Source organism: Acinonyx jubatus, chromosome E4, assembly GCF_027475565.1.
Source record: "Acinonyx jubatus isolate Ajub_Pintada_27869175 chromosome E4, VMU_Ajub_asm_v1.0, whole genome shotgun sequence".
Classification (NCBI taxonomy): domain Eukaryota; kingdom Metazoa; phylum Chordata; class Mammalia; order Carnivora; family Felidae; genus Acinonyx; species Acinonyx jubatus.
Window position 1 is genome coordinate 66,022,632 of NC_069395.1, and position 27,654 is coordinate 66,050,285.

General features: G+C 55.7%; 1 protein-coding gene and 1 long non-coding RNA gene across 3 annotated transcripts in view; one reads left to right on the forward strand and one right to left on the reverse strand.

Annotated features, from left to right (window-relative positions):
• Nucleotides 1-10,413: 10,413 nt before the first annotated feature.
• Nucleotides 10,414-12,777, reverse strand: LOC128313115 (uncharacterized). The gene is made up of 2 exons (XR_008293355.1): nt 12,293-12,777; nt 10,414-11,381 (listed from the first exon to the last, which is right to left on the reverse strand). It is a non-coding gene; the product is annotated as an uncharacterized LOC128313115 (long non-coding RNA).
• A 7,624-nt stretch (nt 12,778-20,401) lies between these two features.
• PARP1 (poly(ADP-ribose) polymerase 1) overlaps nt 20,402-27,654 on the forward strand; it is a 37,939-nt gene continuing 30,686 nt past the window's right edge. For both annotated transcript variants that reach the window (XM_027046450.2, XM_027046451.2), the window contains exons 1-2: nt 20,402-20,659; nt 24,982-25,147. In XM_027046450.2, coding sequence (XP_026902251.1) covers nt 20,540-20,659; nt 24,982-25,147 — 286 coding nt within the window. In that variant the 5' untranslated portion in view covers nt 20,402-20,539. The remainder of the gene's footprint in view (nt 20,660-24,981; nt 25,148-27,654) is intronic.

The following is a 27,654-nucleotide window of genomic DNA, read 5'->3' on the forward strand; positions in this document are numbered from 1 at the left end:
CCCTTCCCGCTAGGGCTCAAAATCCTAGAGTCACAGAAGAAAAGACGCTCACGCGGGGGCCCGACCAAGAAATACGCAAATCACGCCCTCACTGAGAAATATATAAAGAACTCGCACCACTCAGGCTTAAGACAAATAACTCGATAAACAAGTGGGACAGGAGACAAAACGAAACAAAACAAAACAAAACACGGGACAGGGGTTTGAAAAGATTTCACAGGAGATACAAATGGCCAGCCGGCACGCGAAAGAACGCCGGGCGTCGTTAATCACCAGGAAAGTGCAGATTAAATCCTCGACTCGATACCACTGGAGCCCCACCAGAGTGGCTCAAATGTAGAGTACAAAGCGTCGATGACAACGCAAAGCCGTTGGAAATCTGCTCCTCGCTCCGAGCGTGAGACAGAACGGCTCCTTTGGAAAGCGGTGGGCCAGCTCCTTATCAAGTGAAACAGCCACGTTTTATGTTTACTCCGAAATTCTACTTCTTGACAATTGCTAAAAAGAAATGGCAGTGTATGGGGAGGGCGGGGAGGAGAGTGTCCCGGCACCACCCCCGGGAACCACAGCCGGCGTGAACACCAGGCTCGCACAAAGAGAAGGGCTTGGGCCAGCCTTCTCCGGCTGGCCTTCCCCGGGCTGCGTGTCCAAGTGGTGGGGAGTTCTCCCTCCGGGAGGGCACAGAGCTAGGAGAGAGGGTTGTGCGCTGTGCTCTCCCCCCGCACCCCACCCCAGGCGCCGTCGGATCCCTTTGGCAAGAGCCGAGCCCTGCTAGCTCGTCCTGTCCCATCTGTTAGGCTCAGACACCCGCCACCTGCAGACACGTGTCACCTCTGCGGCTCCCCGGGGATCTGGCAGGCGTGCTCCGAACCTGTCCCAGCTGTCCTGTGCCAGCTGCCGCTCCTCTGTCTCCCACTCTCCAGGAGAAGGCCCCTCCAGCCACCATGGCCCTGGGAGCCCTGTTGCTGCAGCCCGGACGGCCACCACTGGTGTAGCTGAGGCTCTGGACCCGACCCTCTTCTGACCCAGCAGCGGCCCCTCCGGGGCACGGGCGGGTTGGCCCCGGCAGGTGGCCGTGGGCCATGACTTCACACTCGCGGGGACGTGGGGGGGCAAAGGTGGGGTTCTGACCGGCTCTCAAATCTCACGGCTGGTGTCGGGCCACCAGCACGCTGTCGGGCTCCTGAAACCCCAGAGCCTTACCTGAAGCTGGAGAGAAGGCAGGAGTCACCCAGAGGCTTCCCCACTCATCCTCCCCCCCAAATGCTTTCCGAGCGCCCCCCCACATGCCCGTGTCCGAGCTGCCAGGACACATGCTGAAAAGACGATGACACTTTCGGGGAAAGGCGTTTCACAGATGTCGGTTCAACTTCCTGGAGGTCGGGGAGCCCCCGCCCACCCCCAGACCCTCTGCCTCCTTCCCGGGCCCCCCAGTCCAGGGCGGGACACACCCAGCAAGCCCTGAAGCGGCAACCTGGGTGCCGAGGGTCACAACGAGCCCCTGCCCACCCTTTCTGCCAGGTCCCCAGCCTGTCAGGACCGTCCCCTGTTTCCAGCTTCCCGAGGATCCGGGCGGAAGGGCAGAGGGCCGGCCCCGACCGCAGGCTGCCTGTGGCTGGCCTGGACGGTAGACTAGACAGACGAGGGCAAGCGGGTCTGGGCAGCGGGTACTCCCCAGGCACTTTGCCGGGAAGACAGGAGCGTGGACATCTCCGCCCGGACTCCCCAGCAACCGTTCCGGGTCGTATAGCCAGCTTTCGGTGCTCTGACTGGCCCTCTGCCCTGTCCCCCATCCCTGTTCCGGCAACAGCCTCGCTTCTGCCTGCGGACGGGCTTCCCGTCGTGGAGCCTGGGCCTCCTCGCTCCCCCCGGCCTCGTCTACACGTGGGCAGCGGACACAGCCCCCCACCCCCGGCCCTGTCTTCAGCTCCTGCTTGCCCTTCCAGAAGGAAGACTTCCAGAGGCGTGAGACTCCGCCCCTGGGGTACAAAAGTCTCTGACCACCAGCACCACTCCCCCCCCCGCCCCGGCACACTCGGGCCCAGAGGAAGACGGGGGGCAGAGCTCACCCCCCACCCCCGAGCCCAGGGAGATGCCCCGCCCTGCTGGAGGTAAGCCAACAGCTCCAAAGCGAAGCGTGGATGTCCCTCTACAGGGTAACCTAATTTGAGGCCCGTCCTGGTCCAGCGCTGTCTCCAGTGCCTTCATTAGTGCGCGGAGTCTGGAGTCCGCAGCCGCCGGCTAATTGAAAATTGATGACAGCCTCCGGGTGAGGGACAGGCAGGTCCTGCTGCAGGCCTGGGCCCTCGGGGCCTCACTCCAAGCTGTGTTCCCACAGCCCCGCGCCTCCCGTGACGGACACCGTGTGTGTCCTTCCCAGCCGTGCTAGTCCATTCCGTGGACACAGGAGTATTAGGTTCTTTTTTATTTTTTTACTTATTTTAATGTTTATTTATTTTTGAAGGAGAGAGAGAGACAGAGCGTAAGGGGGAAGGGCAGAGAGAGAGACACAGAATCCAAAGCGGGCTCCAGGCTCCAAGCTGTCCGCACAGAACCGGACGCGGGGCTCGAACTCACGAACTGCGAGATCGTGATCTGAGTCGAAGTCGGACGCTCAACCGACTGAGCCACCCAGGCGCCCCGCGAGAGCTGTCTCTAGAGACTTGTCCCAGTAAGAGCACACGCACCACCACCACCCTCCTGCTGTCCCTTTGCCCCACAGGGACGCCCACACCACGAGCCTCAGGCTCCACAAGGCTCCATCCGGCAGCACGGAGCCCCAGCCCGGCCACGGCCACGGCTTGGGCCCCCCCGCTGAGAAGCCAAGCCCTCCCCAGCACGACCCGTCCTCTGCCCAAAGCCAGGGCCACTATTGGGGAATCATCGTTCAGCAGCGCATGAATAAAAGCCTGATAGGAGCTCCCAGGAGCCCTGCCCGCAGAAGTCCCAGTGGTCTGTGTCCTCAGGGCTGGCAGGCCGGGGCCTGGGTCCTCAGGGAGGAAATTTCTGGCTGGGGCCCTGAAGGGCTGCTACGGACAGAGGCGTTCTTTTGTCCCACTTGTGGGGGCTAAAAGCTCCCTTCCCACCCCGAGAGGCCTCGCCACCCAGTCGGCCCAACCTGTGGGCTACCCACCCACCTGCCTGTGGCCCCCACGGCCCCCTGTGGGTCTTCTGTTCCAGAGAGGGGACTCTTCTCTCGCTGCGGCCCAGCCCCCGCACATGCTCTCTCCCTCTGCCTCTCGGCACCCCCCTCACTGTCCCCTGTTTCAATGCACCCCCCTCACTGTCCCTTGTCTCTCTGCGCTTCCCGCAAACCCCCAGTCCTTCTCTCCAGGGGCCAAGATTTTCTCCGTGTGGCTCTTGGCCGAATGATTGAACGCTTCCATTTATCTGCCCAGGAGAGGTCTCCGGGACCCACGGAGCCGCAGGCCGGCCGCAGGGACATGTAACGCAGCCCCCAGAGGGCTCTGGGACGTCCTGCGGGGAAGGAGGCTGGGGGAAGCAGCTCAGGGCTTCTCAGTGTCGCCAATCGCCAGGATCACACGATGCCCCCCAGCCCCACCCCAGGCCAATTAAATAAAGCCTCCGTATTTTTTGAAAAGCTTCCCTGGTGATCCTGAAGTTCACTCGGAGAAGAGAGCCATGGGCTCAGCGATGGCTGCCACCAGGGGGCGGGAGCGTCATGGTGGCCCTGGCCACACGCCTCTCCTGCAAGGCCGTGCAAATGTCCAGAGAACCAGGAGACCGGGTGGCAGAGCCCGGCCTAGGAGGAGACGGCCTTGCAAAGCTCTTGGTTTCCGGAGCCAGAAGGGGTCCCTGTGGCTCAGATGCTCCAGAGAGTGATGGGGGAGGGGGTGGGAAGCAGCCTCTTGCCTCTGCTTCCTGTCTTCCTAATGAGTCTCCCCCTCCCCGCACCCGGCCACCGCCACCCTTCATTCCTCCCTGTTCACAAAGGCCCAGCTCGGACGGCACCTGCCGTTCCTTCAACAAGCAAATACAAGCACTGCTGTGCGAGGGGCCCTGGTTTCTAGAGCCAGAAGTGGAGACAGGGTTTCTGCCCAAAGGTACCCGCGGGCAGGGGCAGAGGGACGCCGGGAACCAGGGCTCTCTGTGCCAGAGGGGCTCTTAAGTCACCCAGGCTCTGCCCAAGGGGGCTGGAGGTTTCCCGGGACACTGAGCCGAGTTGTAAGGGGCAGCAGATTCCCTGAATGTTTTCTCGGAGGCTCACCTCCCTTCCCCGTGAGCACGGCGCACCTCACCTTTTCCACCCCAAGTGTGCCCAACGGATGTGGGTGTGCATCTGCGAGCCGAGGTGAGGCCCCGGGTGCCGGGACTCGGACCTCGCGGGTCCTTACACCGACGTCAGGCCGTCTGCGCGGCCCAGGACGCGCGTGCAAGGTGTGTGTGTGTGTGTGTGTATGTATGTGTGTGTATATGAGTGACCTCAGGCCGTCTGTGCGGCCCCGGGATGTGCGTGCAGGGTGTGTGTGTCTGTGTGTGTGTGACGTCAAGCGGTCTGCACAGCCTGGGACGCGCGTGCTGGAGATGTGTGCGTGCAGGGGACGTGTGTGCGTGACGTCAGCTCGTCTATACGCGCGCCCCCGGGACGCGCGTGCAGGGGACGAGCGCGCGTGTGTTGGACGCCACCTAGTGGTCAGTCGGTCCAACTTCTTTTCAGGCCAAGGCACCAACTCGCCAAGGTGTAGCGAGGCTTCCTTCGGAACATGGCTAGATTTTGTTTTATTTGTTTATAAACTTTATTTATTTTGAGAGGGGGAGAGCAGGGGAAGGGCAGAGAGAGAGAGGGAGACACAGAATCCCAAGCAGGCTCCAGGCTCCGAGCTGTCAGCACAGAGCCCGACACGGGACTCGAACTCACAAACCATAAGATCACGACCGGAGCCGAAGTCAGAGGCTTAAGTGACTGAGCCCCCCGGGCGCCCGTAGAACAAAGCCAGATTTTCGAAGCAAGGATGCTGTGACCCCACGGTAAGGTCAACGGGGCACCGCTGAGTGATGGCCTGCTGCAAAGTGGTGGGCCAGGGGAAGGGGGACGAGGGGGACGCCCTGCCCAGCGTCACCTGGCTTCTGGGGCCTGGCCAGGAGCAGTCCCCCTCGTGTGCCCTGGGCCTCAGCTGCCTCATCCGTCACCACCGGCTCTAACCTCCGGGGCCCTGTTAAACCCCGCTCCCCTGCCCAACCACAACCGTCCTAGGAATGGCGCACCTGGTCCCCCAAGCCGGGCCACTTCCCTCCAAGGGAAACGCTAAGCCAGACGGACACCAGGAGCGCAGGTCCGGGCAAGTCAGGATGAATGGCCGCCCACCTGTAAAGAGACAGCTTTGGAACCGTCAGTGACAGCCACACGCGCCCCACACTTGTCCCAAGCATAGGAAGGGCGACAGTCCCTTGTCCAGAGCACCTTACCGTTTTCTCCAGAAGCAGACCTGACGGAAGGATGCTCCTGATGTCTACTGTGGACAGGCGGGGGAGGGGGGGACAGTCACCACACGGGCCACTTCCTCAGGCCAGTCACCTCCGAGGGCAGCTGAAGCTTAATCCTGATGGGAGACCCTGGAGATTCCAGAACAATCCCACCCCGGGGGTCAGGGAGCCCGGGGGTTTACACATCCTCGGCCAGCATCGGTTTCGACTGCTGGGGGCTCGGAGGGCAGAGGCTCCCGCTCAGGTGGGCGAGGCAGTGCTGAAGCTTTGAGAGAGGAGCAGAGTGGGGGGCCCTCCGGCAGGGAGCAGGTCCGGCTTCTGGGATGGGGTGGGGGGCAGGACGTGCGCTGAGAGGAGGACACAGGAGGGGGGCCGCCCCCAGAGTCTGCGGCGCTGGGCCTCGGGGAAGGTGTCATTGGACCCCGTGGGCAATGTTTCCAGGGAAAAGAAGAAAAGAATGAGAGATGGCCTGGCCTGACGCACAACGAAAGATCGAGGGTTGCAAGCATAAGACGAACCCAGGAGGGCACCCACCCCCCCAAGCGCACCACCGGTCATGTGACGGGGGCGGGTTCTTCCCCACCGCCCACGGGAGAGATTTCTAATCCCAGGCCCGGCCTTCCTCCCCTCCCTGACTCACCTGTCCCCAGGAGATGGAGGTTCCCAGTCGTCCCTCTGTCCCCATCGCCCCCGGGGTGGGCCCAGACGCACCCCCAGAGTGGGCTTTCTCCTGCAGTCGGGTGTTCGCCGCTGACCCAAAGCGCCGTCCTCCACGCTGGCCTGCATCTGTAAGAAAGGGCACGGTTTTCTTTCCTCCGGTTTTATTTCTTCATAGAGAAGGGGAAGCACTTACAGGGGACCCCCTTGGACACCCAGACAGCAGGCCGAGGCCGAACGAGGCTTCTGTGGTTTCCTGCCTCTCCCCCCACCCCCCCCCCGTCCTGCACCTTGCCCCCCTGTTGGCAGTCCCTCAAAACGGCCCTCAGTGCTCCTCTGGGTGTCATTTCCCCTACACGCAAAGCGAATTTGGGAACTGATGGGAAAAGGTCGGCAGGCCGAGGATTTGGAGGTGCCGGCTAGGACAGTCCTGGCCACGGGGAACGCGCCGGCCCGGCCGCCCTGGGTCTCTGATCACAGGTCTGGGCCCTGCTGCGGTGTTCCCGGAGCTGGCTGTGGCCCCCACCCCTCCCAGGGCCCCCCCCCGTCCCTCTCAGGACCCCCCCCACCTCTGCTCCACCCCTGCCCTCTGTCCAGGGGGAGTCAGCGGCGAACGCAGGATCCCTGCCCACCCTTTGCAGGTGAGCTGCTGAGGCTCCAAATGCAGCCAGTGCACAGGGACGGTGCAGTGTCCCGGTGACCCCGGAGCGCAGGGCAGTCTGTGGCCCCACAGCCTGCGGACTTCGGCCCTGCAGACCCTCTGTCCGAGCCACAGACACAGGGTCCTGCTCTCCCTTCGGATTCCCAAAGGGCACCCTACCTTCTTTCCTAAAAGGATAACAACCTTGACCAGTCAATTCCAAGTTCAGGTCTACTGCATACCAGTTTCCCATGGTAAATTAATAAATTGCCATCCAGATGTTTTTGTTGTTGTTAAGTTCATTCATTTTGAGAGAGCACGCAAGTCGGGAGGGGCAGGGAGACAGAGAGGGAGAGAGAGAATCCCGAGCAGGCTCCACGCTGTCATCGCGGGAGCCCGACTCGGGGCTCGAGCCCACGAACCGTGAGATCGTGGCCTGAGCCGAAACCGAGTCAGGTGCTTAACCGACCGAGCCGCCCAGGCGCCCCTCACGTATAACCTTTTTAAAGAATAATAATGGTCATGTGCTCATTATCCGACTGAAACAGAATAACACTGATGACTTCGAATCTCCCTGAGATGTATTCCCTTCCATTCCGCCTGAAATAACTACTATCGAAAACGTGCATTAATCATTTCCTTGCTTTTCTTTAATGTATTACGACATACATGAGGAACTTTAAGCAACACGTTGTTTAGTTTTTCCTCACTTTGAATTTTATATAAATGGATCTAGGCTCAATTAATTTTTCTCTGACTTAATTTTTTCACTGAGTACTGTCTTTGCGATTCATATACGTTAATGCATGGGCTGTAGTTCACTCATTGACATTGTTGTATAGTATTCCACTGAATGGATATACCACAACACGTTTATCCTACCATTTGTGGGGATTTGGGTTGTTTCCATTTGGGGCTGTTGTGAACGATCCTGGTACAAGCATTTTTTTTTTTTTTTTTAATGTCTGGTCTTCTGACGCCAATGGGCAGGTGTGTCCTTAGTAGGTCGGAGGAGACGAGCAAGTTCAACTCTATCAGGCAATGGGCCGGCCGTGATTTTAGTATGCTCTGGGGTCGGCTCCAAATATGGTGGTTGTCGTTTATTTTGCAAACATCTATGGAGTTATTTTTGTGCCAGTCGCTGTCCCAGGTACAGAGCTTCCAAGATGAGCCAGACACTCAGGGCGCCTGGGGGCTCAGTCAGTTAAACGTCCGACTCTTGGTTTCAGCTCAGGTCATGATCTCACCGTTCGTGGGTTCAAGCCCCACGTCGGGCTCTGTGCTAATAACGTGGAGCCTGCTTGCAATTCTCTCTCTCTCTCTCTCTCTCTCTCTCTCTCTGCCCTTCCCCTGCTTGTGCTATTTCTGTCTCTCTCAAAATAAATAAATAAACTTAAAAAAAAAAAATGAGCCAGATAATGGCTCTGTCCTCGAGAGTTCACAGGTTAGATGGGAGAGTGCATGAGTTTATACTAGGTTCTGATCAGCTTGGAGAGAAGGATGCTTTGGTTGTGTCCCCACGACATAGTCCCTGGCTCTGGAGGGGGACAAGCTGTCCACAATCCCGGTAGACCAAGCCCGTCTCAGGTTGACCTGCTTCCTGAGCCTGAATCATCCCAGGCTCGCTCACCGATGCGTCCTTACACCACTGCCCAGTCTCTCAGTTGGAGACTGCCTCTTTCCAGAACAGGAGTCCTCAACTGGTCTAAGTTCACTGTGTTCCTGTCCGGGCAGCACGAGGGAGCGATGGCCAGAACAGCTCAGCCCTCCCACTCTGCCGCCCCAGCCGGCTGCCCTTCGCAGAATCACCTCTGCCCCGCTGTGAATCTAGAAGACCAGACGCAGCTCAGAGATGCCTCCCTGTTTGAAGAGTCCCGGGTTTTGCCCCTTGTTGTCCTATGCGGGGAATTAAATTTGACTCGATTATTTCTCAATAATTCAAATAAATCACGTCACGGTGGGGTTCCACCGTAATTCAAAACCTCCAATCTTAGAACATCAGATCATGTGCGCGTATTTCGTTCTAACTAAATTTCCTGCCCTCTGACATCGCAGAGGAAGGAGAACCACCGAATTTTGATGCAATTTTCTTTCTTTTATTTTTTAATATATTTTTTTAAAGTTTTAATGTTTATTTTTGAGAGAGAGAGACAGCATGGGAGCAGGGGAGGGGCAGAGAGAGAAGGAGACGCAGAACCCGAAGCAGCCTCCAGGCTCCGTACCGTCAGCGCAGAGCCCCGCGTGGGGCTCGAACTCACGAACCATGAGATCATGACCGGAGCCGAAGTCGGGCGCTCAACCGACTGAGCCCCCCGGGCGCCCTGAGAAGCTGTCTTTTCTAATCCCCTGCTGTAGGTGTCCTCTGGGAGGGGTCTGTCCAGGTGTTGCCCATGACTCAAAAAGTTCCGAGCCCCCTCTTTCTGAGGTGTGGCCTACACAGGCGCCCTGCCCGGTTCTCCTTGACAAGACCCCATACTGGGCAGGGGGACGGCGGGAGGGGGAGGGACCGGGAGAAATAGGCAAGACCCCAACCCTCCGCCCACCCACCACCTCCGCCTTCTCTGACTGCACTGGTTCCATAGGAGGTGACAAGGCCCCCGGGACACCAGCGCCCAGGCCACTGGAGAGGGGCTCCCTTCCGACACCGCTTGTGGCCTGCGTTTCCAACCAAAGCACCAGGCTTTCCTGGCCGCTCCTGTCCCCCTGCCCTGAGCCCGCAAGGCCCGGTGCCCAGGGCGCCCCTACAGCTCAAACCACACGTCTTTGTCTCACATGAGGCCGAGGGGGCGGTCCACCCAGGGAGGGGGACCCGTGGTCGCGTGTGTGCCCACACTTGCGCCCGGGCACTGCTCTGGCATTAGGGCCATCCGGCAAACAAGAGCCAGGCCTCGGAGCCCCGGCCGGGGGTGCCCACCTGCTGGGGTGGCCCCCGACCTCCCTCCCCATTCCCGGAGGAATGAGGCTGGGTGTTGTTTTTATGGGCTGCACGCAGGAAATTACAGATCAGGAGGGAAAACAACAGGACCGTGGATGTTGTGGGTTTTTAGGAAAGGGGCCTCTCCCTCGCGAAGACGCCCCCCCCCCCCCCACCATCCTCTCCCAGCGCCTCCCTCAGGCCACAGCTTTCTCCTCGGGCTGCCGTGTTAATGAACGGAGTGTGTGGGAAGGAGCACTTGGGACTTGGGAGCAAACAGGGAAATAAAGTCAAACGTGTGTATGTCATTAAAAAAAAAAAAGCAGGAAGCCTAATATAAAGTACAACATGGGGGGATTTTTTTAATGATAGCAGGGGAAATTCACAGAGGAAGAAATTGACATAGCTCGTGCCATACGAAAAGATACTTGGTCTCCTCGGCAATCAGACACTACATAAATAAAAATAACATCACAAACGGACAATACTAGGGTCGTGGGATCGAGCCCTACCTCGGGCTCTGAGCCGAGCTTGGAGCCCGCTTGAGATTCTCTCTCTCCCTCTTTCTCTGCCCCTCCCCCCCCAATAATAATGATGATGATAATAGTAAATAAAAACCAAGGAAATTACCGGGAGATAGACTGAGTACATGTCGTTTAAAATACCTCATGTCATTTAAAATACTCATGTCATTTAAAATACCAAGTCCCTGTGAAGTCAGAGAAGAAATGCAGTTTTTTAAGTTTATTTATTTTGAGAGAGAGAGAGAAAGGGAGAGAGAAGAAATCCCAAGCAGGCTCTGAGCTGTCAGCACAGAGACTGACATGGGCCTCGATCCCATGAACCGTGAGATCACGACCTGAGCCGAAATCAAGAGCCGGACGCTCATCTGACTGAGCCCCCCAGGCTCCCCAGAGAATACATGATTAAGGTACACGGATAGACCCATACGACACGGGAAAAGGAGAAAGAGTACCTGCCATCACTGTGCTCCGATCACCTCCTATTCACCCGCGGGTGAAGGAGGGATCCCTGCCCTAAAAGCAGGACAGGGCCAAACGGGACACAGGGCAGCTGAGGTTGGCAACCCACACTTACCGCTGGGGAGGGCACACCGCCCGCCCTGAGGGGCCGCGCTGGCTGCACCAGGGGCAGGGTAGACAAGCAGGAGCCGGGGGGGCAGGTTCCGTAGTGAGAAGGTAGGGTGACGATGGGTTTGTTGAGTGATTTTTCAGGCTGGCAGGAAGGTGACACCGAGACTGAGGTCCAGGGGGCTGGGGTGCAGCGGGGCCAGCTGGCAGGGGAGCCAGGCGGGGGAGGGGGGGCCTTTCCTGCTGGGTCGGGGGCGGTCCCGGGAACTCACAGTTAGACCCTGTGAGGCCCCAAGATGTCCAGACAGCACCTGGGATCATACCCGGGGGACCAATACCCCAGAGAGTCTCCAAGGGCACACAGCAGGCAGGGCGGGCTGTGCGTGCAAGGTCCCACGAAACGCTTGGGAAGAAGTTCACCACGGAGGTGGGAGAGGGTTAGGGGAGCCGCACGCCCAGACACCACGGGGCGGGGGCTGTCTCCCGGGCCACAGTCAAGGTGACGAGGGCACATCCGGCGTGGGGGGCCCGGGAGCGACGGCGGCTCCCGCGGGCAGAAGACAACCCACCAGGACCCCCATCACGGGAGCGCACGCCCACCCTTGCTTCCCCACGCACAATCCCCGGCCACGGGCTGTGGAAGACAAAACCAAAGACAAATACAGACGACCTCAAAGACACACGTGAGCAGACAACCCAGAGCCACCACGTTTGAAGACCACCCACCCCGCGAGAGCCACACATGGTCAAACCCAGTGAGGGCTCGGGTTCTGTGTTCAGGTGATCGGGATGCCTCCCTTCCTTCCTCCTCCACACCTTGGTTTTTAAAACGACCCAAGATATGGGGCACCGTGGCTCAGTCGGTTAAGCGTCCGCCTTCAGCTCAGGTCATGATCTCGCGGTTCATGAGTTCAAGCCCCGCGTCGGGCTCTGTGCTGATGGCTCAGAGCCTGGAGCCTGCTTCGGATTCTGTGTCTCCCTCTCTCCTCGCCCCTCCCCTGCTTGCGCTCTGTCGCTCTCTCTGTCTCTGTCTCAAAAATAAACACACACAAAAAATTTATGGAAATATATAATATTCATCTAGAAACTTGTATGAAGAATAATTATAAAGTGGGAAATAGTGTAAACCCTATCTTTTTTTTTTTTTTTTTTTAAGTTTTTATTGAAATTCCAGTTAGGGAACAGACATGTTCTAGTCACTTCAGGTAAAGTGATTCAACACTTCCCTACATCACCCCGTGCTCATCACGGCAAGTGGCCTCCTTAATCCCCATCAACTGGCCCACCCATCCCCCACCACCTCCCCTCTGGCGACCACCGTCAGTGTGCTCTCTAGAGTTAAGAGTCTGTTTCTTGGTTTGTGAGGACACAGTTATTTTTACTGCAAAGGCCACTTCCTGCTGAGGAAGAGCAACGACCCAAGATGGAAACGCGGCAGACACTGGCAGGTGTCCGGAGACATCTGTCCCGGACTTCTTCCCAGCCACGGGCCAGGCTGTGTCCCCACCCGCCTCGCGCCTTACCTGTCATGTGTCTTGTGCTCACCTGCTCGACAGGAAACCCCTGGGGACCCCCTTTTCAGTCAAGACGTTGTTTGCACCTTCTTTTATCTTTTGGTCTGTCCTGCCAGGTTGTCTGAGTTTTGTTTCAACAACTTTGGGAAGAGAAGAATAAAGTTACGGGTCTTACACTGCCTGATCTCAAAACTTATTAGAGAGCTACAATAATCAAAACAGTGTGGTCCCAGCAGGAAGGCACACATATCGGCCGATGGAACAGAATAGAGCCCAGAAATCAAACCCTTGAGCCGGTGGCCAACGGCTCTTCAACAAGGGCGACAGGACTATTCGATGCGAAAAGGACAGTCTCTTCGACAAATGGTGCTGGGGAAACTGGGCATTCACATGCCAAAGAATGCAGCCGGGCTCTTACCTTACTTATTGTATTTTGTGTATACAGAAATTAACTCAAAACACATCAAAGACCTAAAAGTAACAGCAAAGACTATGAAACTTTTAGAAGAAAACACAGCGGAAAGCTTCCTGACGTTGGATTTGATGGCGACTGATTTCTTGGATATGACCCAAAAGCACAGGGGACAAAAGGAAAAACAGATAAATTGGATGACATCAAAGGTTAAAACTTCTGTGCGTCAAAGGACACAATCCACGGAGCTGGCAATCTACGCAATGGGAGAAAATATGTGCGAATCACACATTTGATAATGGGTTTAGTTCATATCCAGAAGGTAAATACAAAACTCCCACAACCCAACCACAAAGGAAGAAACCAAATAACCCAACTATAAAACAGGCAAAGGACTTGACTAGACATTTCTCCAAAGACATCCTGGTGGCCCAAAAGCACATGAAAAGAGCCTCAACATCACTCATCATTTGGGAAGGGAAATGCAAACCAAAACCACAATGGGATACCACCTCACATCCATCAGGAGGACAACCATCAGAAAAAAACGGAGAACAAATGTTGGTAAAGATGTGGCTATAACGGAACCTTTGGGCGTTGTGAAAATGGTGCCACTCCTGCGGAAAACGGTGCGGTGAATCATCAAAAATTTCAAAACAGAATCACCATATGATCCGCCTGTGGGTATTTACTCAAAAGAATCGGAAACAGGTCCTCAAATGGCTATTTGTGCACCTATGCTCATAGGCCCATTATTCACGACAGCTGAAAGGTGGAAACAATCCATCGATGGATAAACAAAGGAAAGGTGATATATGTATATACATATATATGCATATACACACACACACAAAACGGAATATCAGTCTTTTTTTTTTAAAGCGTATTCGCGTATTCTTTTTTTAAGTTTATTTATTTGGGGGGTGGGGAGGAGCAGAGAGAGAGGGAGAGAATCCCAAGCAGGCTCCGCACGGTCAGCTCAGAGCCCATGTGGGGCTTGAACTCACGAACCGCGAGATCATCAGTCTGGTGAGTTTTGGCAATGGTAAACATCCAGGTTACCACAACCCAAAACAAGATCTAGAACGTTTCCGTTGCCTGAGAAAGTTGCGACATGCCCCTCCCAAGCCATCCTCCGTCTCCCTGCCTCATTCTAGCCTCTCCCACGGGGATCGGGGATCGTACAGTATGAACGTTTTGCATTTGGTTTCTTTTACTCAACACGGCTTAAGATTTACCCACAGTGTTGCATGTATCCGTAGGTCGTTGCTTTTTATGGCCTCGCGGAGCCCGTGGTGAGACCACAGTACGGTTTCTCGGTTATCCTGCCGATGGGTAGGTGGTTTGTGTCCAGTGTCGGGCTGCCGTGAAGAAAGTCGCAGTGATTCTTCACAGTCTTTTCACGGAGTACGTCTTCCTGATTCCGGGGCACCTAGGAACGGAAGTCCTGGATCGTGGCGCAGATACGCACACGACTTTGTATGCAAGCGCCACACACTTCTCTGGAGGGGTTGCTCCGTTTCATGATCCCACCGGCAGCGTGGAAAGCTCGATTTACTCCACGTCCTCACGGTCTTCTCCGGCGTAACCGCTCCAGCAGGGGTGAAAGAGTAGCCCAGCTACTGGGTTTAATTCGTGTTTCCTGCTGACTCCCGGTGCTGAGCTCCTCCCATGTGCTTACCGGCCCGAGCTGTCTGTTCAAGTCTTTCACTCACTTTTTATTGGGTGGCTCGTTTGTTTGGTATCGATTTGTGGCAGGGTTTTGTAAGGTTTTATCGGTTCAAATTCTTTGTCAGATGCACCTGTTGCAAATACACTCACCCAGTCTACAGCTTGCTTCCTTTTTTTTTTTTTTTTTTGAGAGAGAGAGAGAGAAAGAGATAGCACGGGGAAGGGGCAGAGAGAGAGAATCCCAAGCAGGCTCTGTGCCATCAGTGCAGAGCCAGATGTGGGGCTCGAATTTGCCCATCGTGAGATCATGACCTGAGCCAAAATCAAGAGTTGGACACAACTGACTGAGCCACTCAGGTGCCCCACTTCTTTTTTGTTTTTTGGGGGTTTTTAAAATATATGTTTATATATTTTTGGAAGATCGCAAGCAGGGGAGAGTCAGAGAGCGGGGGACAGAGGATCCAAAGCAAGCTTTGGGCTGACAGACTGACAGCAGTGAGCCCAAGGCGGGGCACGAACTCACAAACTGTCTCTATTTTAACAACCAAACGATAATCATGTATTGCTTGCATAATTACAAGCAATTTTATTTTGCAATTACAATGTTTATGGAAATAGAATAACTTTCTTTCAACAACCAAGTAGAATGCACCTACAAATCTGAACAATGTGGTCAGAGCATAACTCAGGATCATGGATGTAGCTCTAAATATACACATTGGGGCGCCTGGGTGGCTCAGTCGGTTAAGCGTCCGACTTCGGCTCAAGTCGTGATCTCGCGGTTTGTGGGTTCGATCCCCAGGTCGGGCTCCGTGGTGACAGCTCGGAGCCTGGAGCAAGCTAAAGAAATTACTAACGAACTATTTCCCTTCATTTTTTTTGTGCCAAGTCTTCAGACATCCGATGTGCATTTACCCACTCACTGTACACGTCCTCTCAGTCCCATCACCCCTCCGGGCTCTGTAGTGGCCGTTCCCATGGCTGCTGCATCGGACAGAGCAGATCCGAGCATTTCACAAAAAGGACGTGTCTATCGCGTGTGAACTATGAAAACCCTGTATGAATAACACGCATGCAGATAACATCCCATCCTTCCCAGCACACCAACAAACCAACAGAAGTGTAGTTCATCTGTATTATGAATTTGCACACGGCGTTAAAATGAACGACGTGTCCCCTATTTCTGACAGGAAGAGATGCCTCTGGGATATTAAAGCAAATTAGGGTACAGTGTGTCCATCATAGGATCTCAAACTCTGTGTGTGGGGGGGGGGGGACGGGAAGGAAGAGACTTGCAGGACACAGGTCAAACAATACGGTCACAGGGGTGACCTCTCGAATGTAGGAACGGGAGGGACGGACAGGAGGAAAGATTCTCACTCTTTATTCTGTTTATGTGCACATCACTTAATCTTTTCTGCTCGTTTCTGTTGTTTATACTGATCGAAGGAAAATCACAGTAAATTCCTTAAGGTCATCCAGACTCTGTCTCTCGCGCCCCCTCCCCCTGCAAGACAGCAGGTTCCGTGGGCCTGGCTGGGACAGTGGACAGCCAAGCTCGTGGGGACAGGTTCCCGGTCTCCTGCTCAGCAATCCCCCACCCCCGTCCCCACACCACCCCAGGAATTGGGTTCCTTTTGGAGCCAGACAGAAAACTGAGAGCCACAGACACCTAAAAAATTCAGATAATTCTTCTCTGAGGGTCACCTAAATATCAGACACCAAGCCGGCGTAGAGAAAGAAAAGTTGGGTGATACAGTTCCTGCCGAGGGGAGCCAGCTCTGGACACGGTACAGAAGGGGCGCGGGAGACCCCCGCTTTCGCACAGACGGTGGGGAAGACGAGGGAGAGCGAGACCCGGGGGGAGGGGCTCTGTGATCTGCAGAGAAAGGCTGGGCTCGGTGCTCCAGGCTCCATACTGGGTGACCTTGGGCGTGTCCCCCCCCCCCCCACCAGGTCTCCGTTCTCTCCTCTGAAAATGAGAACAGCTCCTGGAAAGGATGGGGCTGAAGGGAAGGAAGAAGGCAGAGCATGGGGCACAGCGACGGAGTCTGTCCTGAGGCCGCCAGGAGAAACCACCTGTCCGGGGCCAGAGGCAGCCCCCACAGGAAGAAGACTCGGACAGGACTCCAACCCCCCTGCGACTGCAGCCCCCCAGAGCCTGAGTGACAGGCACCTGTGGTTGAGCCCAGCCAGCCCCCAGAAAGGATTTTTGTTGTCTTCCGCCCCATCGTTTTGGATGGTTGATTAAAGGATAAGGGATGTAGCTTTAAATACACACTGGAAAGAAATAAAATGTGACAACGCAGAGATGTAAGTAGGGGTGGGGGACAGCAGCGGACAATTACAACAGGGACGTAGGGAGAGGTGGGGGGGGGTGCTGAGGACCCGGTTGTTAATGAGCAGCCCCCATTGGGCTCCAGCCACGTTCCCGTGTGAGAACACAGGGCCCAATGTTCCCACAGTTCGACATTTTTCAGGTGAAAACAGAAACGCAGGGGTGCCTGGGTGGCTCAGTCCGTTGAGCGTCCGACTTCAGCTCAGGTCACGATCTCACAGTTCGTGGGTTCGAGCCCCGCATTGGGCTCTGTGCGGACAGCTCAGAGCCTGGAGCCTGCTTTGGATTCTGTGTCTCCCTCTCTCTCTGCCCCTCCCTTGCTCTCTCTCTTACTCTCTATCTCAAAAATAAACATTAAAAAAAACACAGAAGAAATCCAGACATTTATGAAAAATATCCACATTTTGAAATGTTAACAAATGGTTTCAAACCATTCTAAACCTGATCGAGACAATACTGCGTGTTTGAATTTGGCCTTCAGGCCACCAGCTGTCAGTCTCTCGTGAGGCAAACTGGAATGACTACTGTCTGCCTGGCACCTTCTTTTCTGGGGGACCCCCCTCGCCCCACCCACATGGCCGTAATACAGCTCCCGGACCTCTCGGTCACTGTTGGTGGGTCCAGGAGGGGGCCTCTGACCCACGATGGTTTCATCAGAGTTCTTACCTGGAATGTCTTAAGCAAAACTGAGAAGATCCTTCGTCCCCACCGTGGAAGAAAACACAAGAAAGGCAGGTCGGGAAACACTGTAGTGGTGACCTCCGTGTGCCAGAAGTCACTTTCCTACGACAAAGATGTCCCAAACAGAAGCAGAGAGAGTCCGAAGGGCAGCTGAGTCCTGCCCGGGGTTGGGGGCTGATTCTTCTCCTTGTTGGGGAGAAACCCCCATACGTGGGGGAGGAGACCACAGGAGACCACAGGAGAATGTCATCACAGGTGCTCTGTGCAAACTTGCCGGAAGGAGCAAGCCAGGCGCCCCCCAGAGTGTTCTTTTTGTCTGTTTGTTTAATGTTGATTTATATTTGAGAGAGAGAGAGACAGAGAGAGAATGCGCAAGCAGGGGAGGGGCAGAGAGGGAGACACAGAATCCGAAGCGGGCTCCAGGCTCTGAGCTGTCAGCACAGAGCCCGACGTGGGGCTAGAACTCACGGACCGCGAGATCATGACCTGAGCCGAAGTCGGACGCTTAACCGACCGAGCCACCCAGGCACCCCCCGGTGGTATTTTCGATAGCCGCCAACCTTACCGGGCATAGCGTTCGGGCTGTGAATCAGCATCGGCCTTCAAGGCAGGTTCTTGTTGGTGCAAATTAGCTATACCTGGTTTGTTATACCTGACCGCATGGCGGCTTCCAACTTTCTTCTCCTGAAGCTTATAGGAAATAATTGTTGTTCTGTTTACCGATTGGGGGAGGGGGAGTGGCAGCTGTTTTGTGGACAGACTGAATGCTTCCAAGTAAATACCATCTGTTATTAGGGTTTTTTAAACCTAGCTTTATGGAGCATTATAGTAAGGAGGAAACAATGTTTATGAACGCCTTTTGTAAAGAATGACAATCTATTTAAGCGTGAAGGAATGTTATTATGAAACAGTCTGTGTAGAGGACATGCCAAGTGAGGGATTCGTTCATTCACTCACTCATTCATTCACTCAACAAATATTTGTGAGTGCATGGCACCACTCAGCAAAATAGGGGCGCCTGGGTGGCTCAGTCGGTTAAGCGTCTGACTTCGGCTCAGGTCATGATCTCATGCTCCATGAGTCCGAGCCCCTGCGAGGCACCGGGAAGTGACCCTGCGACACCACCCCCCCTCAGAGCCAGGGGGTGGCAGCCGGAGAGGCCAGGAGGACAGAGCCTCCCCTCTCCCTATGCAGCTGAGAAGGTAGAGAGTGGGAGGCAGCAGGTGCACAGGTAGCGGAACATTAAAAATAGAAGAAACCACTGGAGTCAGAAGTTAGAATTTGGTGACGGGTTGGGTGTGGGACAGAAGAGAAGGGTCAAGGTGTCTGGAGTAAGCAGCGGGAGAACCGGGGCCTCATCCTGAGTGGGCTGCTCACGGGGAGGTTTTGGACATCACTGGAGAAGCACGTTAAGACACCCAAGCCAAAACGCTGAGCAAGCAGTCGGATATGGCTCGCTCTCCTTTGGGCCCCAGGACAGGAATTCCTGACCTTCGAGTGCGCCCAGGAGCCCTACACCGCCCAGCGAAGTTCACGGGCACCGCTATCGGGCGAGCTATCCCGGAAGTCACGGGAGAGAAAGCCACACAGACCAAAGTACGACGCTTGAGCTACAGGGTTCCTTGAATCAACTTGAAACGCCTGATTTAACCTTCCTGTAGAAAGAGCCTCAAGACCAGGTAGATCACACACACAGAGTCCAGCAAGGCAGGCGAGCACGCCATCTGAACCTGGGTCACGCAGTGTGGGTATGTTTCTCTTCCCGCTGCATCAGCCAGCCAGGCAGTGGGGTTACGAATCCCGGGGCTGAGAATGCTCAAAGCCCCTCCACGGAGAGCCTGGAGCCCACTCACAGAGACACGGACAAGCGCGGCGGGTCACAAGTAGCCTGCTGAACAGACAAGCGTTTTACCTGCAATTCTTGGGCAGCGCCGATGGGGCCACAACGGGAGCATGTGAGCACCAAGGGGCGAACCCGGAAGTGGAACGATCACGTCTTTCGATTTGGTTACTCTCTAATTATTTGATTTGTTCCATCGCAGAACCCAATTATTCTATTTACCTTCGCCATACCTAAGATTCTTCCCTATGCCTCGCAACCTACCTGCCTGCTCAACATCAAGTATCTTAAGCTGCTAGCTTGCTTCTTCTCCATGCGGACCACGCTTCATGAGTTTCATCGGTCCTGTTCATTTTTCGCGTCTGCCCTAGCAGAACTGAGTATTCTCAGATACCGCACGTAGGACTACAATGTTTTATTTTTATTATTTATGTTTTTAAAGTAGGCTCCACGCCCACGTGGGGCTCGAACTCACGACCCTGAGGTCAAGCGTCCCACGCTTTTCCAATCCAGCCAGCCAGGTGCCCCAGCTACTGTGATGTTTTATATGGCTACAATAAAATGCATAGGATTATAATAAAATAAAATGAAATTAAAATATAAAATAAGATAAAATACAAAGTAAAAATAAAATCACAAAATAGGATTGAAACAGAAACGTAAAAAGAGTTCTATAGCAGCAGGTCCTCTAATGACGGCAACTTCGAGGGGCGAGGAGCCTACCTGCCAGGTGCGCGAAAACACCTGCGAGGTGAATCCGTGCACCCGATTCGCGATGCGGTGCCGGCGCCGGTCCGCTTGGGCCCCGGCGCTCGGGGACAGTCCCCAGGGCACTGGGGAGCTCTTACTAGCAGGGGCACCCGGGCAGAGCTCGCGGCGGAAGCAGGCCAGCCCCTCCACCCCGGGGACGGACGGGCTGGAAGCGGAGAGAGCTCCACGCCCCGCCCCTTGCCCGCAGCCTCCGCCCGCCGGGCAGGCGCAGCCGCCGGCACCGGGGAAACACCGCCCCTCCGGCCGGCAGAGGGCGCGCGCGGCGGTGGGGGGGGGGGGGGGGGGAGGCGTGCCCCGAAGACGCGTGCGCGGCGGCCCCGCCCCGAGGACGCGTGCGCGGAGAGGCGTGCCCGAGGATGCGCGCGCGTTGGCCCCGCCCCGAGGACGCGTGCGCGGGGGGCGTGCCCGTGGCGCGGCGTCAGCAGTCCGGCGGGGAGCGGCGGAGGCGGCGTGGTCGGCGGCGGCTCCCGGCGCTTGGGCGCCTGCGGGGAGCGGGGAGCGGGCGGCGGCGGGTGTAGGTCGCGGCGCGGGGCTCCCGGAGCGGCGGCGGCGGTGCGCAGGGACGATGGCGGCGTCCTCGGACAAGCTCTACCGGGTCGAGTACGCCAAGAGCGGGCGCGCGTCCTGCAAGAAATGCAGCGAGAGCATCCCCAAGGACTCGCTGCGCATGGCCATCATGGTGCAGGTGCGCGCGGCGCTTTGTGCGCGCCGTTGGGGGGGGTCCGGAGGGGGAGGGGGACCCGAGGGGGAGGGGCTGCCCGCAGGGGCCCGCCCGCCCGCGAAAGCCTGCCCCGGGGCGGGGCAGGCGGTGCCCTCCGCTCTGCAGAGCTGGGGGCCGCGTAGCTCTGCTTCGGGGGCGGGGGGGCGGGGGGGGGGGTTCCTCGTCTCCCTGCCATCCGCCGGGGGAATGCACGCGTGGGCTTTTGGAGCCGGTCCGGTTCTGACCCACCTCGTGCTGGAAGGTTTTTGTCCTCCGTTGGTGATGGCGACTGGCGTGTAAGGATTCGTTTAATCTGGTTTTCGGTGTCGTTTCAACACTCGCTCACTCTCGGTTTTTTCTTAATTGTGCAAAACTATGCGAGTCCGTGTCCTTTCCGGAAACTGCATTCACTTTTGGCCTCATTCGTGGTTTGAAATCGTATTTCCCCCAAACTTTCCACGTTCACAGGCGCGCTCTCTTCCTGAGGCCTTTCCAGCTGTCTCTTTTGAGTAAGAGTGGCTGCAGGGGTGCCCCTCGCCCCTCGAGGCTTCTGGGCACGTGGGGGATGCCCCCGGGGTGTATGACCTAAAGCCCCTGCCACGGCGTGGTTGCGGGGGGGGAGCTCCCAAATCCCCCGGCCCCCAATATGCTGGTTGTCCCTGCCCTCCTCCCCTCCAACATGAACCTTCTGGTAGCTGTATTCAGTGCTCACGGTCCAGGTAACTTGATTTTCCTTCCCTGCGGTGAGGCAGCAGCGTGTTTTAGGATCAACCAGATAGTCTTCGCTGGGTTTTCAGTACTTAACCAGTTGGAGAAGGATGGGTACGTCCAGATAGAGGCTGTGTTGTCATCGTACCCTCAGGGCCTGCCGCCCCGTGCGTAAGCATTCAGTGAACACGGAGCATCACCGGGTTAGGTCCTAGGGGCAAAGGGAGAGACCACCACCCCACCCCCTTCCTTGGCAGTCACCAGTTTGGTTAAGCGAAAGATGACTGGTAAACAAACCCTGCCGTACTGGGGCGCGTACCACCCCAGAGGGCTGTGCACTAGCATGGAGTCCCTGGGTGGGAGCTTGGTCAGCATTTCTTACGCACCGAAGGGGCAGGAAGTTGAGACTGGAAAAGCAGACGAGGCCTGCCGTTTGGAAAGCATTATCTCCCACGGAGGCTCTCTGATTTTAAACCTGAATGTAGGGGCTGCCTGATCTTAAGCTTCCTCCCATAACGGTGTTAACTACATGGGAATTAACATTTTACAAACAATCTAAAGAAGAAGCTCCCTCACCGCAAAGGGGCTCTTGGGAGATCTGGGGGTTTGAAGAAGAAATTTACATCTCTGGAAGAAATTTACATCTCTAGCGGTTACTAACGCTAGATAAGATTCCTTATCTCCTAATTGTGTATATAAGCAGCAAAGTAAAAGTAAAATCTGTACCTGTGGGTTTTTGTCACCAGCAGTAATACTAATATAGATATTTTTATGTCACTTTACGTTTGTTGGGGATTTCTCAAAATAACCCGTTATGCTCATCAGTATTCAAAGTTACTGCAGTTGGGAGAGTAGGTGCTAAATCTTGTTATTTAATGCTTTGAAGCTCACTGTATCCCACTGAATTTCTGTGTTTTGATGATTACTTCAGCCTAATCGGTTTCTCTTGTGAGCCCATGTGGTCCATTGTGCGTGTTTAAATTTCATTCCGAGAAAAGGACATTCGTAGGCTTCTCTATACTCAGCCAGAGAGGACCCTGTCCAATAGGGAAGGACAGACCTAAGACCTTAGGACAGCCAGTGTAAAGCTTGAGCAACGCTGTTGGGTACAAAGGAGGGTTCCTGCATCTGGGGGAGTGGGGGATGGCCCTACGGAGGAACTGATTCCTGGACCAAATAAAATTTAGCATTCTGGGCCCTTGATGGCGAAAGAAATAATTATTAAATGTAAGTGGTTTTCTGGGACTGTAACTGGGGGTGGAGTTTTAATTCAGAATGGAAAGTCTGGTCTTGTAGGCCGAGCTGGTGGAGGTCAGAAAGAAAGAAGTCATTCTTCTCCCACTTGGATTTCAATACTTTTCTTTTCCATTTGTATGGGAGGATTGTTATCAGATACCCAATACCTTAGGTGGTGGGCCCTGAGACAAGCTCCGGGGATCCACTGGGCCTCTCAGCCATCGGGGAGGGGGGGGTGCTTTGGACAGGGAAAGGGCTGTGCCGGGCTCCTCGTCCTGTGTTGGGCTGGAGCAAACCGCGGGTCACACACGCTGTGTCGTTCTGTGCTGTGTGTGGGGTGGCAGGCAGCACTCTGGCCTGCAATGTGCAGATGGAAGCAGAGGGGCCCAGTGAGGACCTTGGTACTCGGGAGGTGCTCAGTGTTTTCTGGGTACACAGATGCTGCCTCTCAGGGCTGCCAAGTGGAAGCACCGTCTGGTGACCTTGTTCTGGTTCCCTTCCTGCCGTGTCCTCATCGGTCCCAAGTTCTAGGGTGAAGCCTTGCTTTGATTAGGGGTCCTTCCTCTCAAGGAAGGATGGGAGCCCCCACAAACCCCCTCTCTCCTCAAGCTAGTGCTGTGAGCACACCCTTGGGCTGCACCTCTCGGTCACCCCACGCTGCGTCGGTGGTTGGGACACGGCCCCCAGACCAAGGTTAGGGGGCAGGTGTGGGGCCCCACCAGAGCTGGGGAAAAAATGCCACGCGTGTTCGGTGCGGGGCGAAGGCAGTGGGCCACCTGCCTCCTTTGCGTGAATGTGACCCAGCATTGCAGAGGAGGCTAGACAAGGGGCACCGGGGCCCGAGGAGCCACGTGGAAGCCACTGCGATGTGCAGGCACGGTGGCTGGACGCTGCTGGGTGTGTCGGCTACTTTGGTGGAGCCTTGAGACCCAGAACACAAGTCCGTTCTCCAGGGCCTTTTGTTGGGTTTGGAGGCCATCTCTTCCTTAGCAGGAATTCTCCCTGCCCTCCTCGGTCTCCCCTCCGGACGTGAGGTGTTCCTACCTGGTGCAGGACAGGGGCATTGACCGAATACTCACCCTGACCTGCGGGGAGCTGGGGAAAAGCCTTCCGGGGGCCTGAGGAGGTGGGGGCCTACCGAGTAGGGCCGTGGGGCATCTGGGCCCAGAGGACAGCGATGTGCTGCACACAAGGCTGCTTGCTCCAGAGCCCTTGGCGTGCCCTGGTGAGAACCTTCTGTCTGAATCTGTGACACTGTGAGGCCACTCCCCCGGGGTGGGGGGTGGGGGGCTGCTTGGGAGAACTTGTCTCTGCTTTTCCAGAATGTTTCCCCTGTCCGACAGCTTCATCCGAAAATTTCTATGTGGTATTTATTTTTGATGCTGTTTTATTTTTATTTTTTTCCACCCGCATGGCATTTGGCTTTATCTTCTATAAGAGCAGGTGGTTGGGGCCTCCCTCACTTTGGTCAGAACCGTTTGTGCGTTTTTAGTAGCTCTTCCTGCCGAGTGAATGGCGTGGCGGAAGGACCTTAGTGTCAGGTTCGAGCGGGGCTGAGGCACTTGCCACCTGTGTGCCGCTCCCCCCAGACATCTGCGGACGGGGGTGCTGCTTCTACCCAGAGGACGGCCTGTGCACGGCGCCAGGGACCCAGTAAATGCCAGCATTAGTCCCGCTCTGCCTGGCCCCCGTCCACACCCGCTCCGTCAGGCCGGACAGCTCGGGCTCTGGGGCAGGGGGCCTGATGCTGTCGCGTCGCTCTGGGACGCCCGGAGCCCGAAGCATCGGGAAGCCACCACAAGCAGGGAAGCAGCTTCCCCGTGACAGGATCTGCAGTTCCCGCATACTGAAGGCCGGGGGGGGGGGGGGGGGGGGCCAGGGGCTTCTGTCCCCTGATCCTCCCTCAGAGAAGTCCGTTCATTCCACTCCCCTCGCTGCGCCTGCTGCCAGCCTGACACTGTTTCCTGACACATTTTCCCTTCTCTGCGCACGATCTGCGACTTGTTCTCATTATTCCAACTGCAGAGGTGCTAGAAGAGCCCTTTCTGGGCCACACGGGCCCTTTGAGTCCAGGCCTGAGTGGGGTGGCAGCTGGCTTCCCCGGCAGGCACGGAGAGGTGGGGTCGGGCCGCAGAGCGGGGTCCCTCATCCAGAGAGTACAGCCTCAGCGCCGAAAGGCAGCAGTCTTCCAGGCGGTTCGGGAGGATCTCCAGGGATGCTGCGTTTCCCACTTTGTGTGTGATGTGGAGAACATGGCACGGCTGTCCTCCTTTTTAAGAACAGGAACCTCGGCTGCTGAGGCCTGGGCGTCGGCGGGGTCGGGGTCGGCTGCTGGCTCACCTCTCTCTCTGCCTCTCTCCTAGTCGCCCATGTTCGATGGAAAAGTCCCACACTGGTACCACTTCTCCTGCTTCTGGAAGGTCGGCCACTCCATCCGGCACCCTGACGTAGAGGTGGATGGGTTCTCCGAGCTCAGGTGGGACGACCAGCAGAAAGTCAAGAAGACCGCAGAGGCTGGAGGGGTGACAGGTGCGTACGGACCAGGAAGGCAGCGGGTCTAGTCCCCCAGCCCCAACTCAGGAGCTTCCCCGGGACCTTTTCTGGGAGAGCAAAGAATTGAGCCCTTTAGCTGCTCCCCACCCCACCCCCGCCCCCCCTCCTTTTCAGACGTGCGTGTGTGGAGAACATGATGCCAGTGTGTTATTTCAGGGGCACTTTGGTGACTTGGGATTGTCCCGTGGCGGGGTATTTGACTTTTCACGATGCTGGAAATGGAGCTTTTCTTTTTGGGGTGGGTGTGTGTGTGTGTGTGTGTGTTTAAGATTTTAAGTAATCTGCATATCCGTCATGGGTCCCGAACCCACCCACAACCTCGAGGTCAAGAGTCACACGCTTGGTGACTGAGCCAGCCAGCCTCCCGGGAAAGGTAGCTTTTTCTTTTCTCGTTGCCGTTTTGTTTCTCATCAGCCTTTTTTTTTAGCGCGGGTTTAGGTTTGCAGCAAAGTTATGCAGGGGTGCAGAGCGTTCCCGTTGACCTCTTGCGCCCGCGTGTTGGCCACAGCCTCTCCCTATGTTGACACCTCGCTATCACCCAAAGTCCATAGTCTACATCAAGAGCTCGCTCACTGGTGATGTGCATTTTATGGGTCTGGACGGTATACAGTTGTCCCTTAACGTGGGTTTGAACCGTGCAGGCCCACTTGTACGTGGATCTTCCTCGATAAAATTTAGTATGGTACCATAAACGTTTTTCCTTTTCCGTAACGTTTTCCTTTTTTTTTTTTTTTTTTTTTTTTTTTAATTATTTATTTTTGAGAGAGAATTCATGAGTCGGGGAGGGGCGGAGAGAGATGGGGAGAGAGAATCCCAAGCAGGCTCCTCCCTGTCAGCCCCGGGCTTGAATTCAGGAGCCGTCACTATGAAATCACGACAGGAGTCGAATCTCAACCGAGTGAGCTGCCCAGGCACCCCCTGCATGGTTTTCTTAATAACGTGTTCTCGTGTGTGGTTTACTTTATTGTGAGGACGGTATTTAATATGCACAAATCCACGGAAGACTAGGTGTTGATCAACTGTTGGCTAGGAGCAGTAGGCTGTTGGTAGTTACCTTTTGAGGAGAATCAAAAGTTACAGGTTTTCAGTGCACGAGGAGGTCCGCGCCCCAACTCCCGCGTTGTTCAAGTGTCAAGTGTTGGAATCACACAGCATGTAGTCTTTTCAAGTTGGCCTCTTTCACTCTGAAACGTGCATTTCAGGGGTGCCTGGGTGGCTCAGTGGTTAAACGCCTGCCTTTGGCTCAGGTCGTGATCTCATGGTTCGTGGGTTCGACGCCCACCTCGGGCTCTGTGCTGACAGCTGGGAGCCCGGAGCCTGCTTCAGATTCTGTGTCTCCCTCTCTCTCTGCCCCGCCCCTGCTCGTGCTTTGTCCCTCTGTCAAAAATAAATAAATGTTTCAAAAAGAGAAAGAAAAGTACGTTTCAGGGGCACCTGGGTGGCCTAGTCGTTAAGCGTCAAGCGCTTGATTTTGGCTTGTGTGTCCGCGTGCGCACGCTTTCTCTATGTAAATAAACAAAAAAAAAAATGTGCGTTTCAGATTCTGCCACGTCTCTTCATGGCTTGATAGCCCATTTCTTCTTAGCGCTGAATAATACTCCGTTGTCTACATGGACCGTGGGTTGTCCGCTCGCCTGCAGAAGGACATTTTGGTTGTTTCCAGGTTTGGGAAACCACGAAACCACTGTAAACGTCCACGTGCAGTTGTCTGTGTGGACGTGTCTTCAGCTCGTTTGGGTAAATAACCAGGGAGCGTGATTCCTGCATCATACGGTAAAAGTCTGTTTACTTTTCTAAGAAGCCAGCAAACCCTCCCGGGGCGGCTGCACCATTCTGCATGCCACCGGCAGCGAGGGGGTGACTCCTTCCCAGCCCTCGGGGGTGTCCCTGCTGTGGGTCAGGCCCGTTCTGATGGGTGCGGAGAGGTGTCCTGTTTTAATTTGCAGTCCCCTGGCGCCGTGACGCAGAGCATGTCATCCTGTGCTCCTTGCCGTCTGCAGCTCTGCTCCCATGAGGACGCTGGATATTTCCCCCTTTGTCATTTGTCCTGTGATCATTGGATTTTAGAGTTCTTCGTAGATCCAGGAGAGCCGTCATCTATCAGGGGTCTTCTGCAGATCTCTCGTCCCGGCTTGCCTTCTCTCATCCTCTTGGTTGTCACAGGGCAGAAGTTTCCGGTTTTAGGAAGTCCGGCTAATTAACGGATTCTTTCTTTTCCGGGTCGTGTTGCATGGGAACACCATCGCCATGCCAAGGTCCGCTAGATTTCTCTCCCGTGTCCTGTGCTGGGACAGAACAATCCTGCCCTGATTCGTGTCTGTTCTCCGGGTACGTCTTTTACACTTAAGTCTGCGGTCCATTTTAGGTTAAGTTTTGTAAAGGGTGCAGAGTGCCTGCATTGATTTTTGTGTGCTGCTGTCCGTTATTCCAGCACCACTCGTTGAAAATTCTTTTTTTGTTTGGTTTTGTGTTTTTTTATTTTG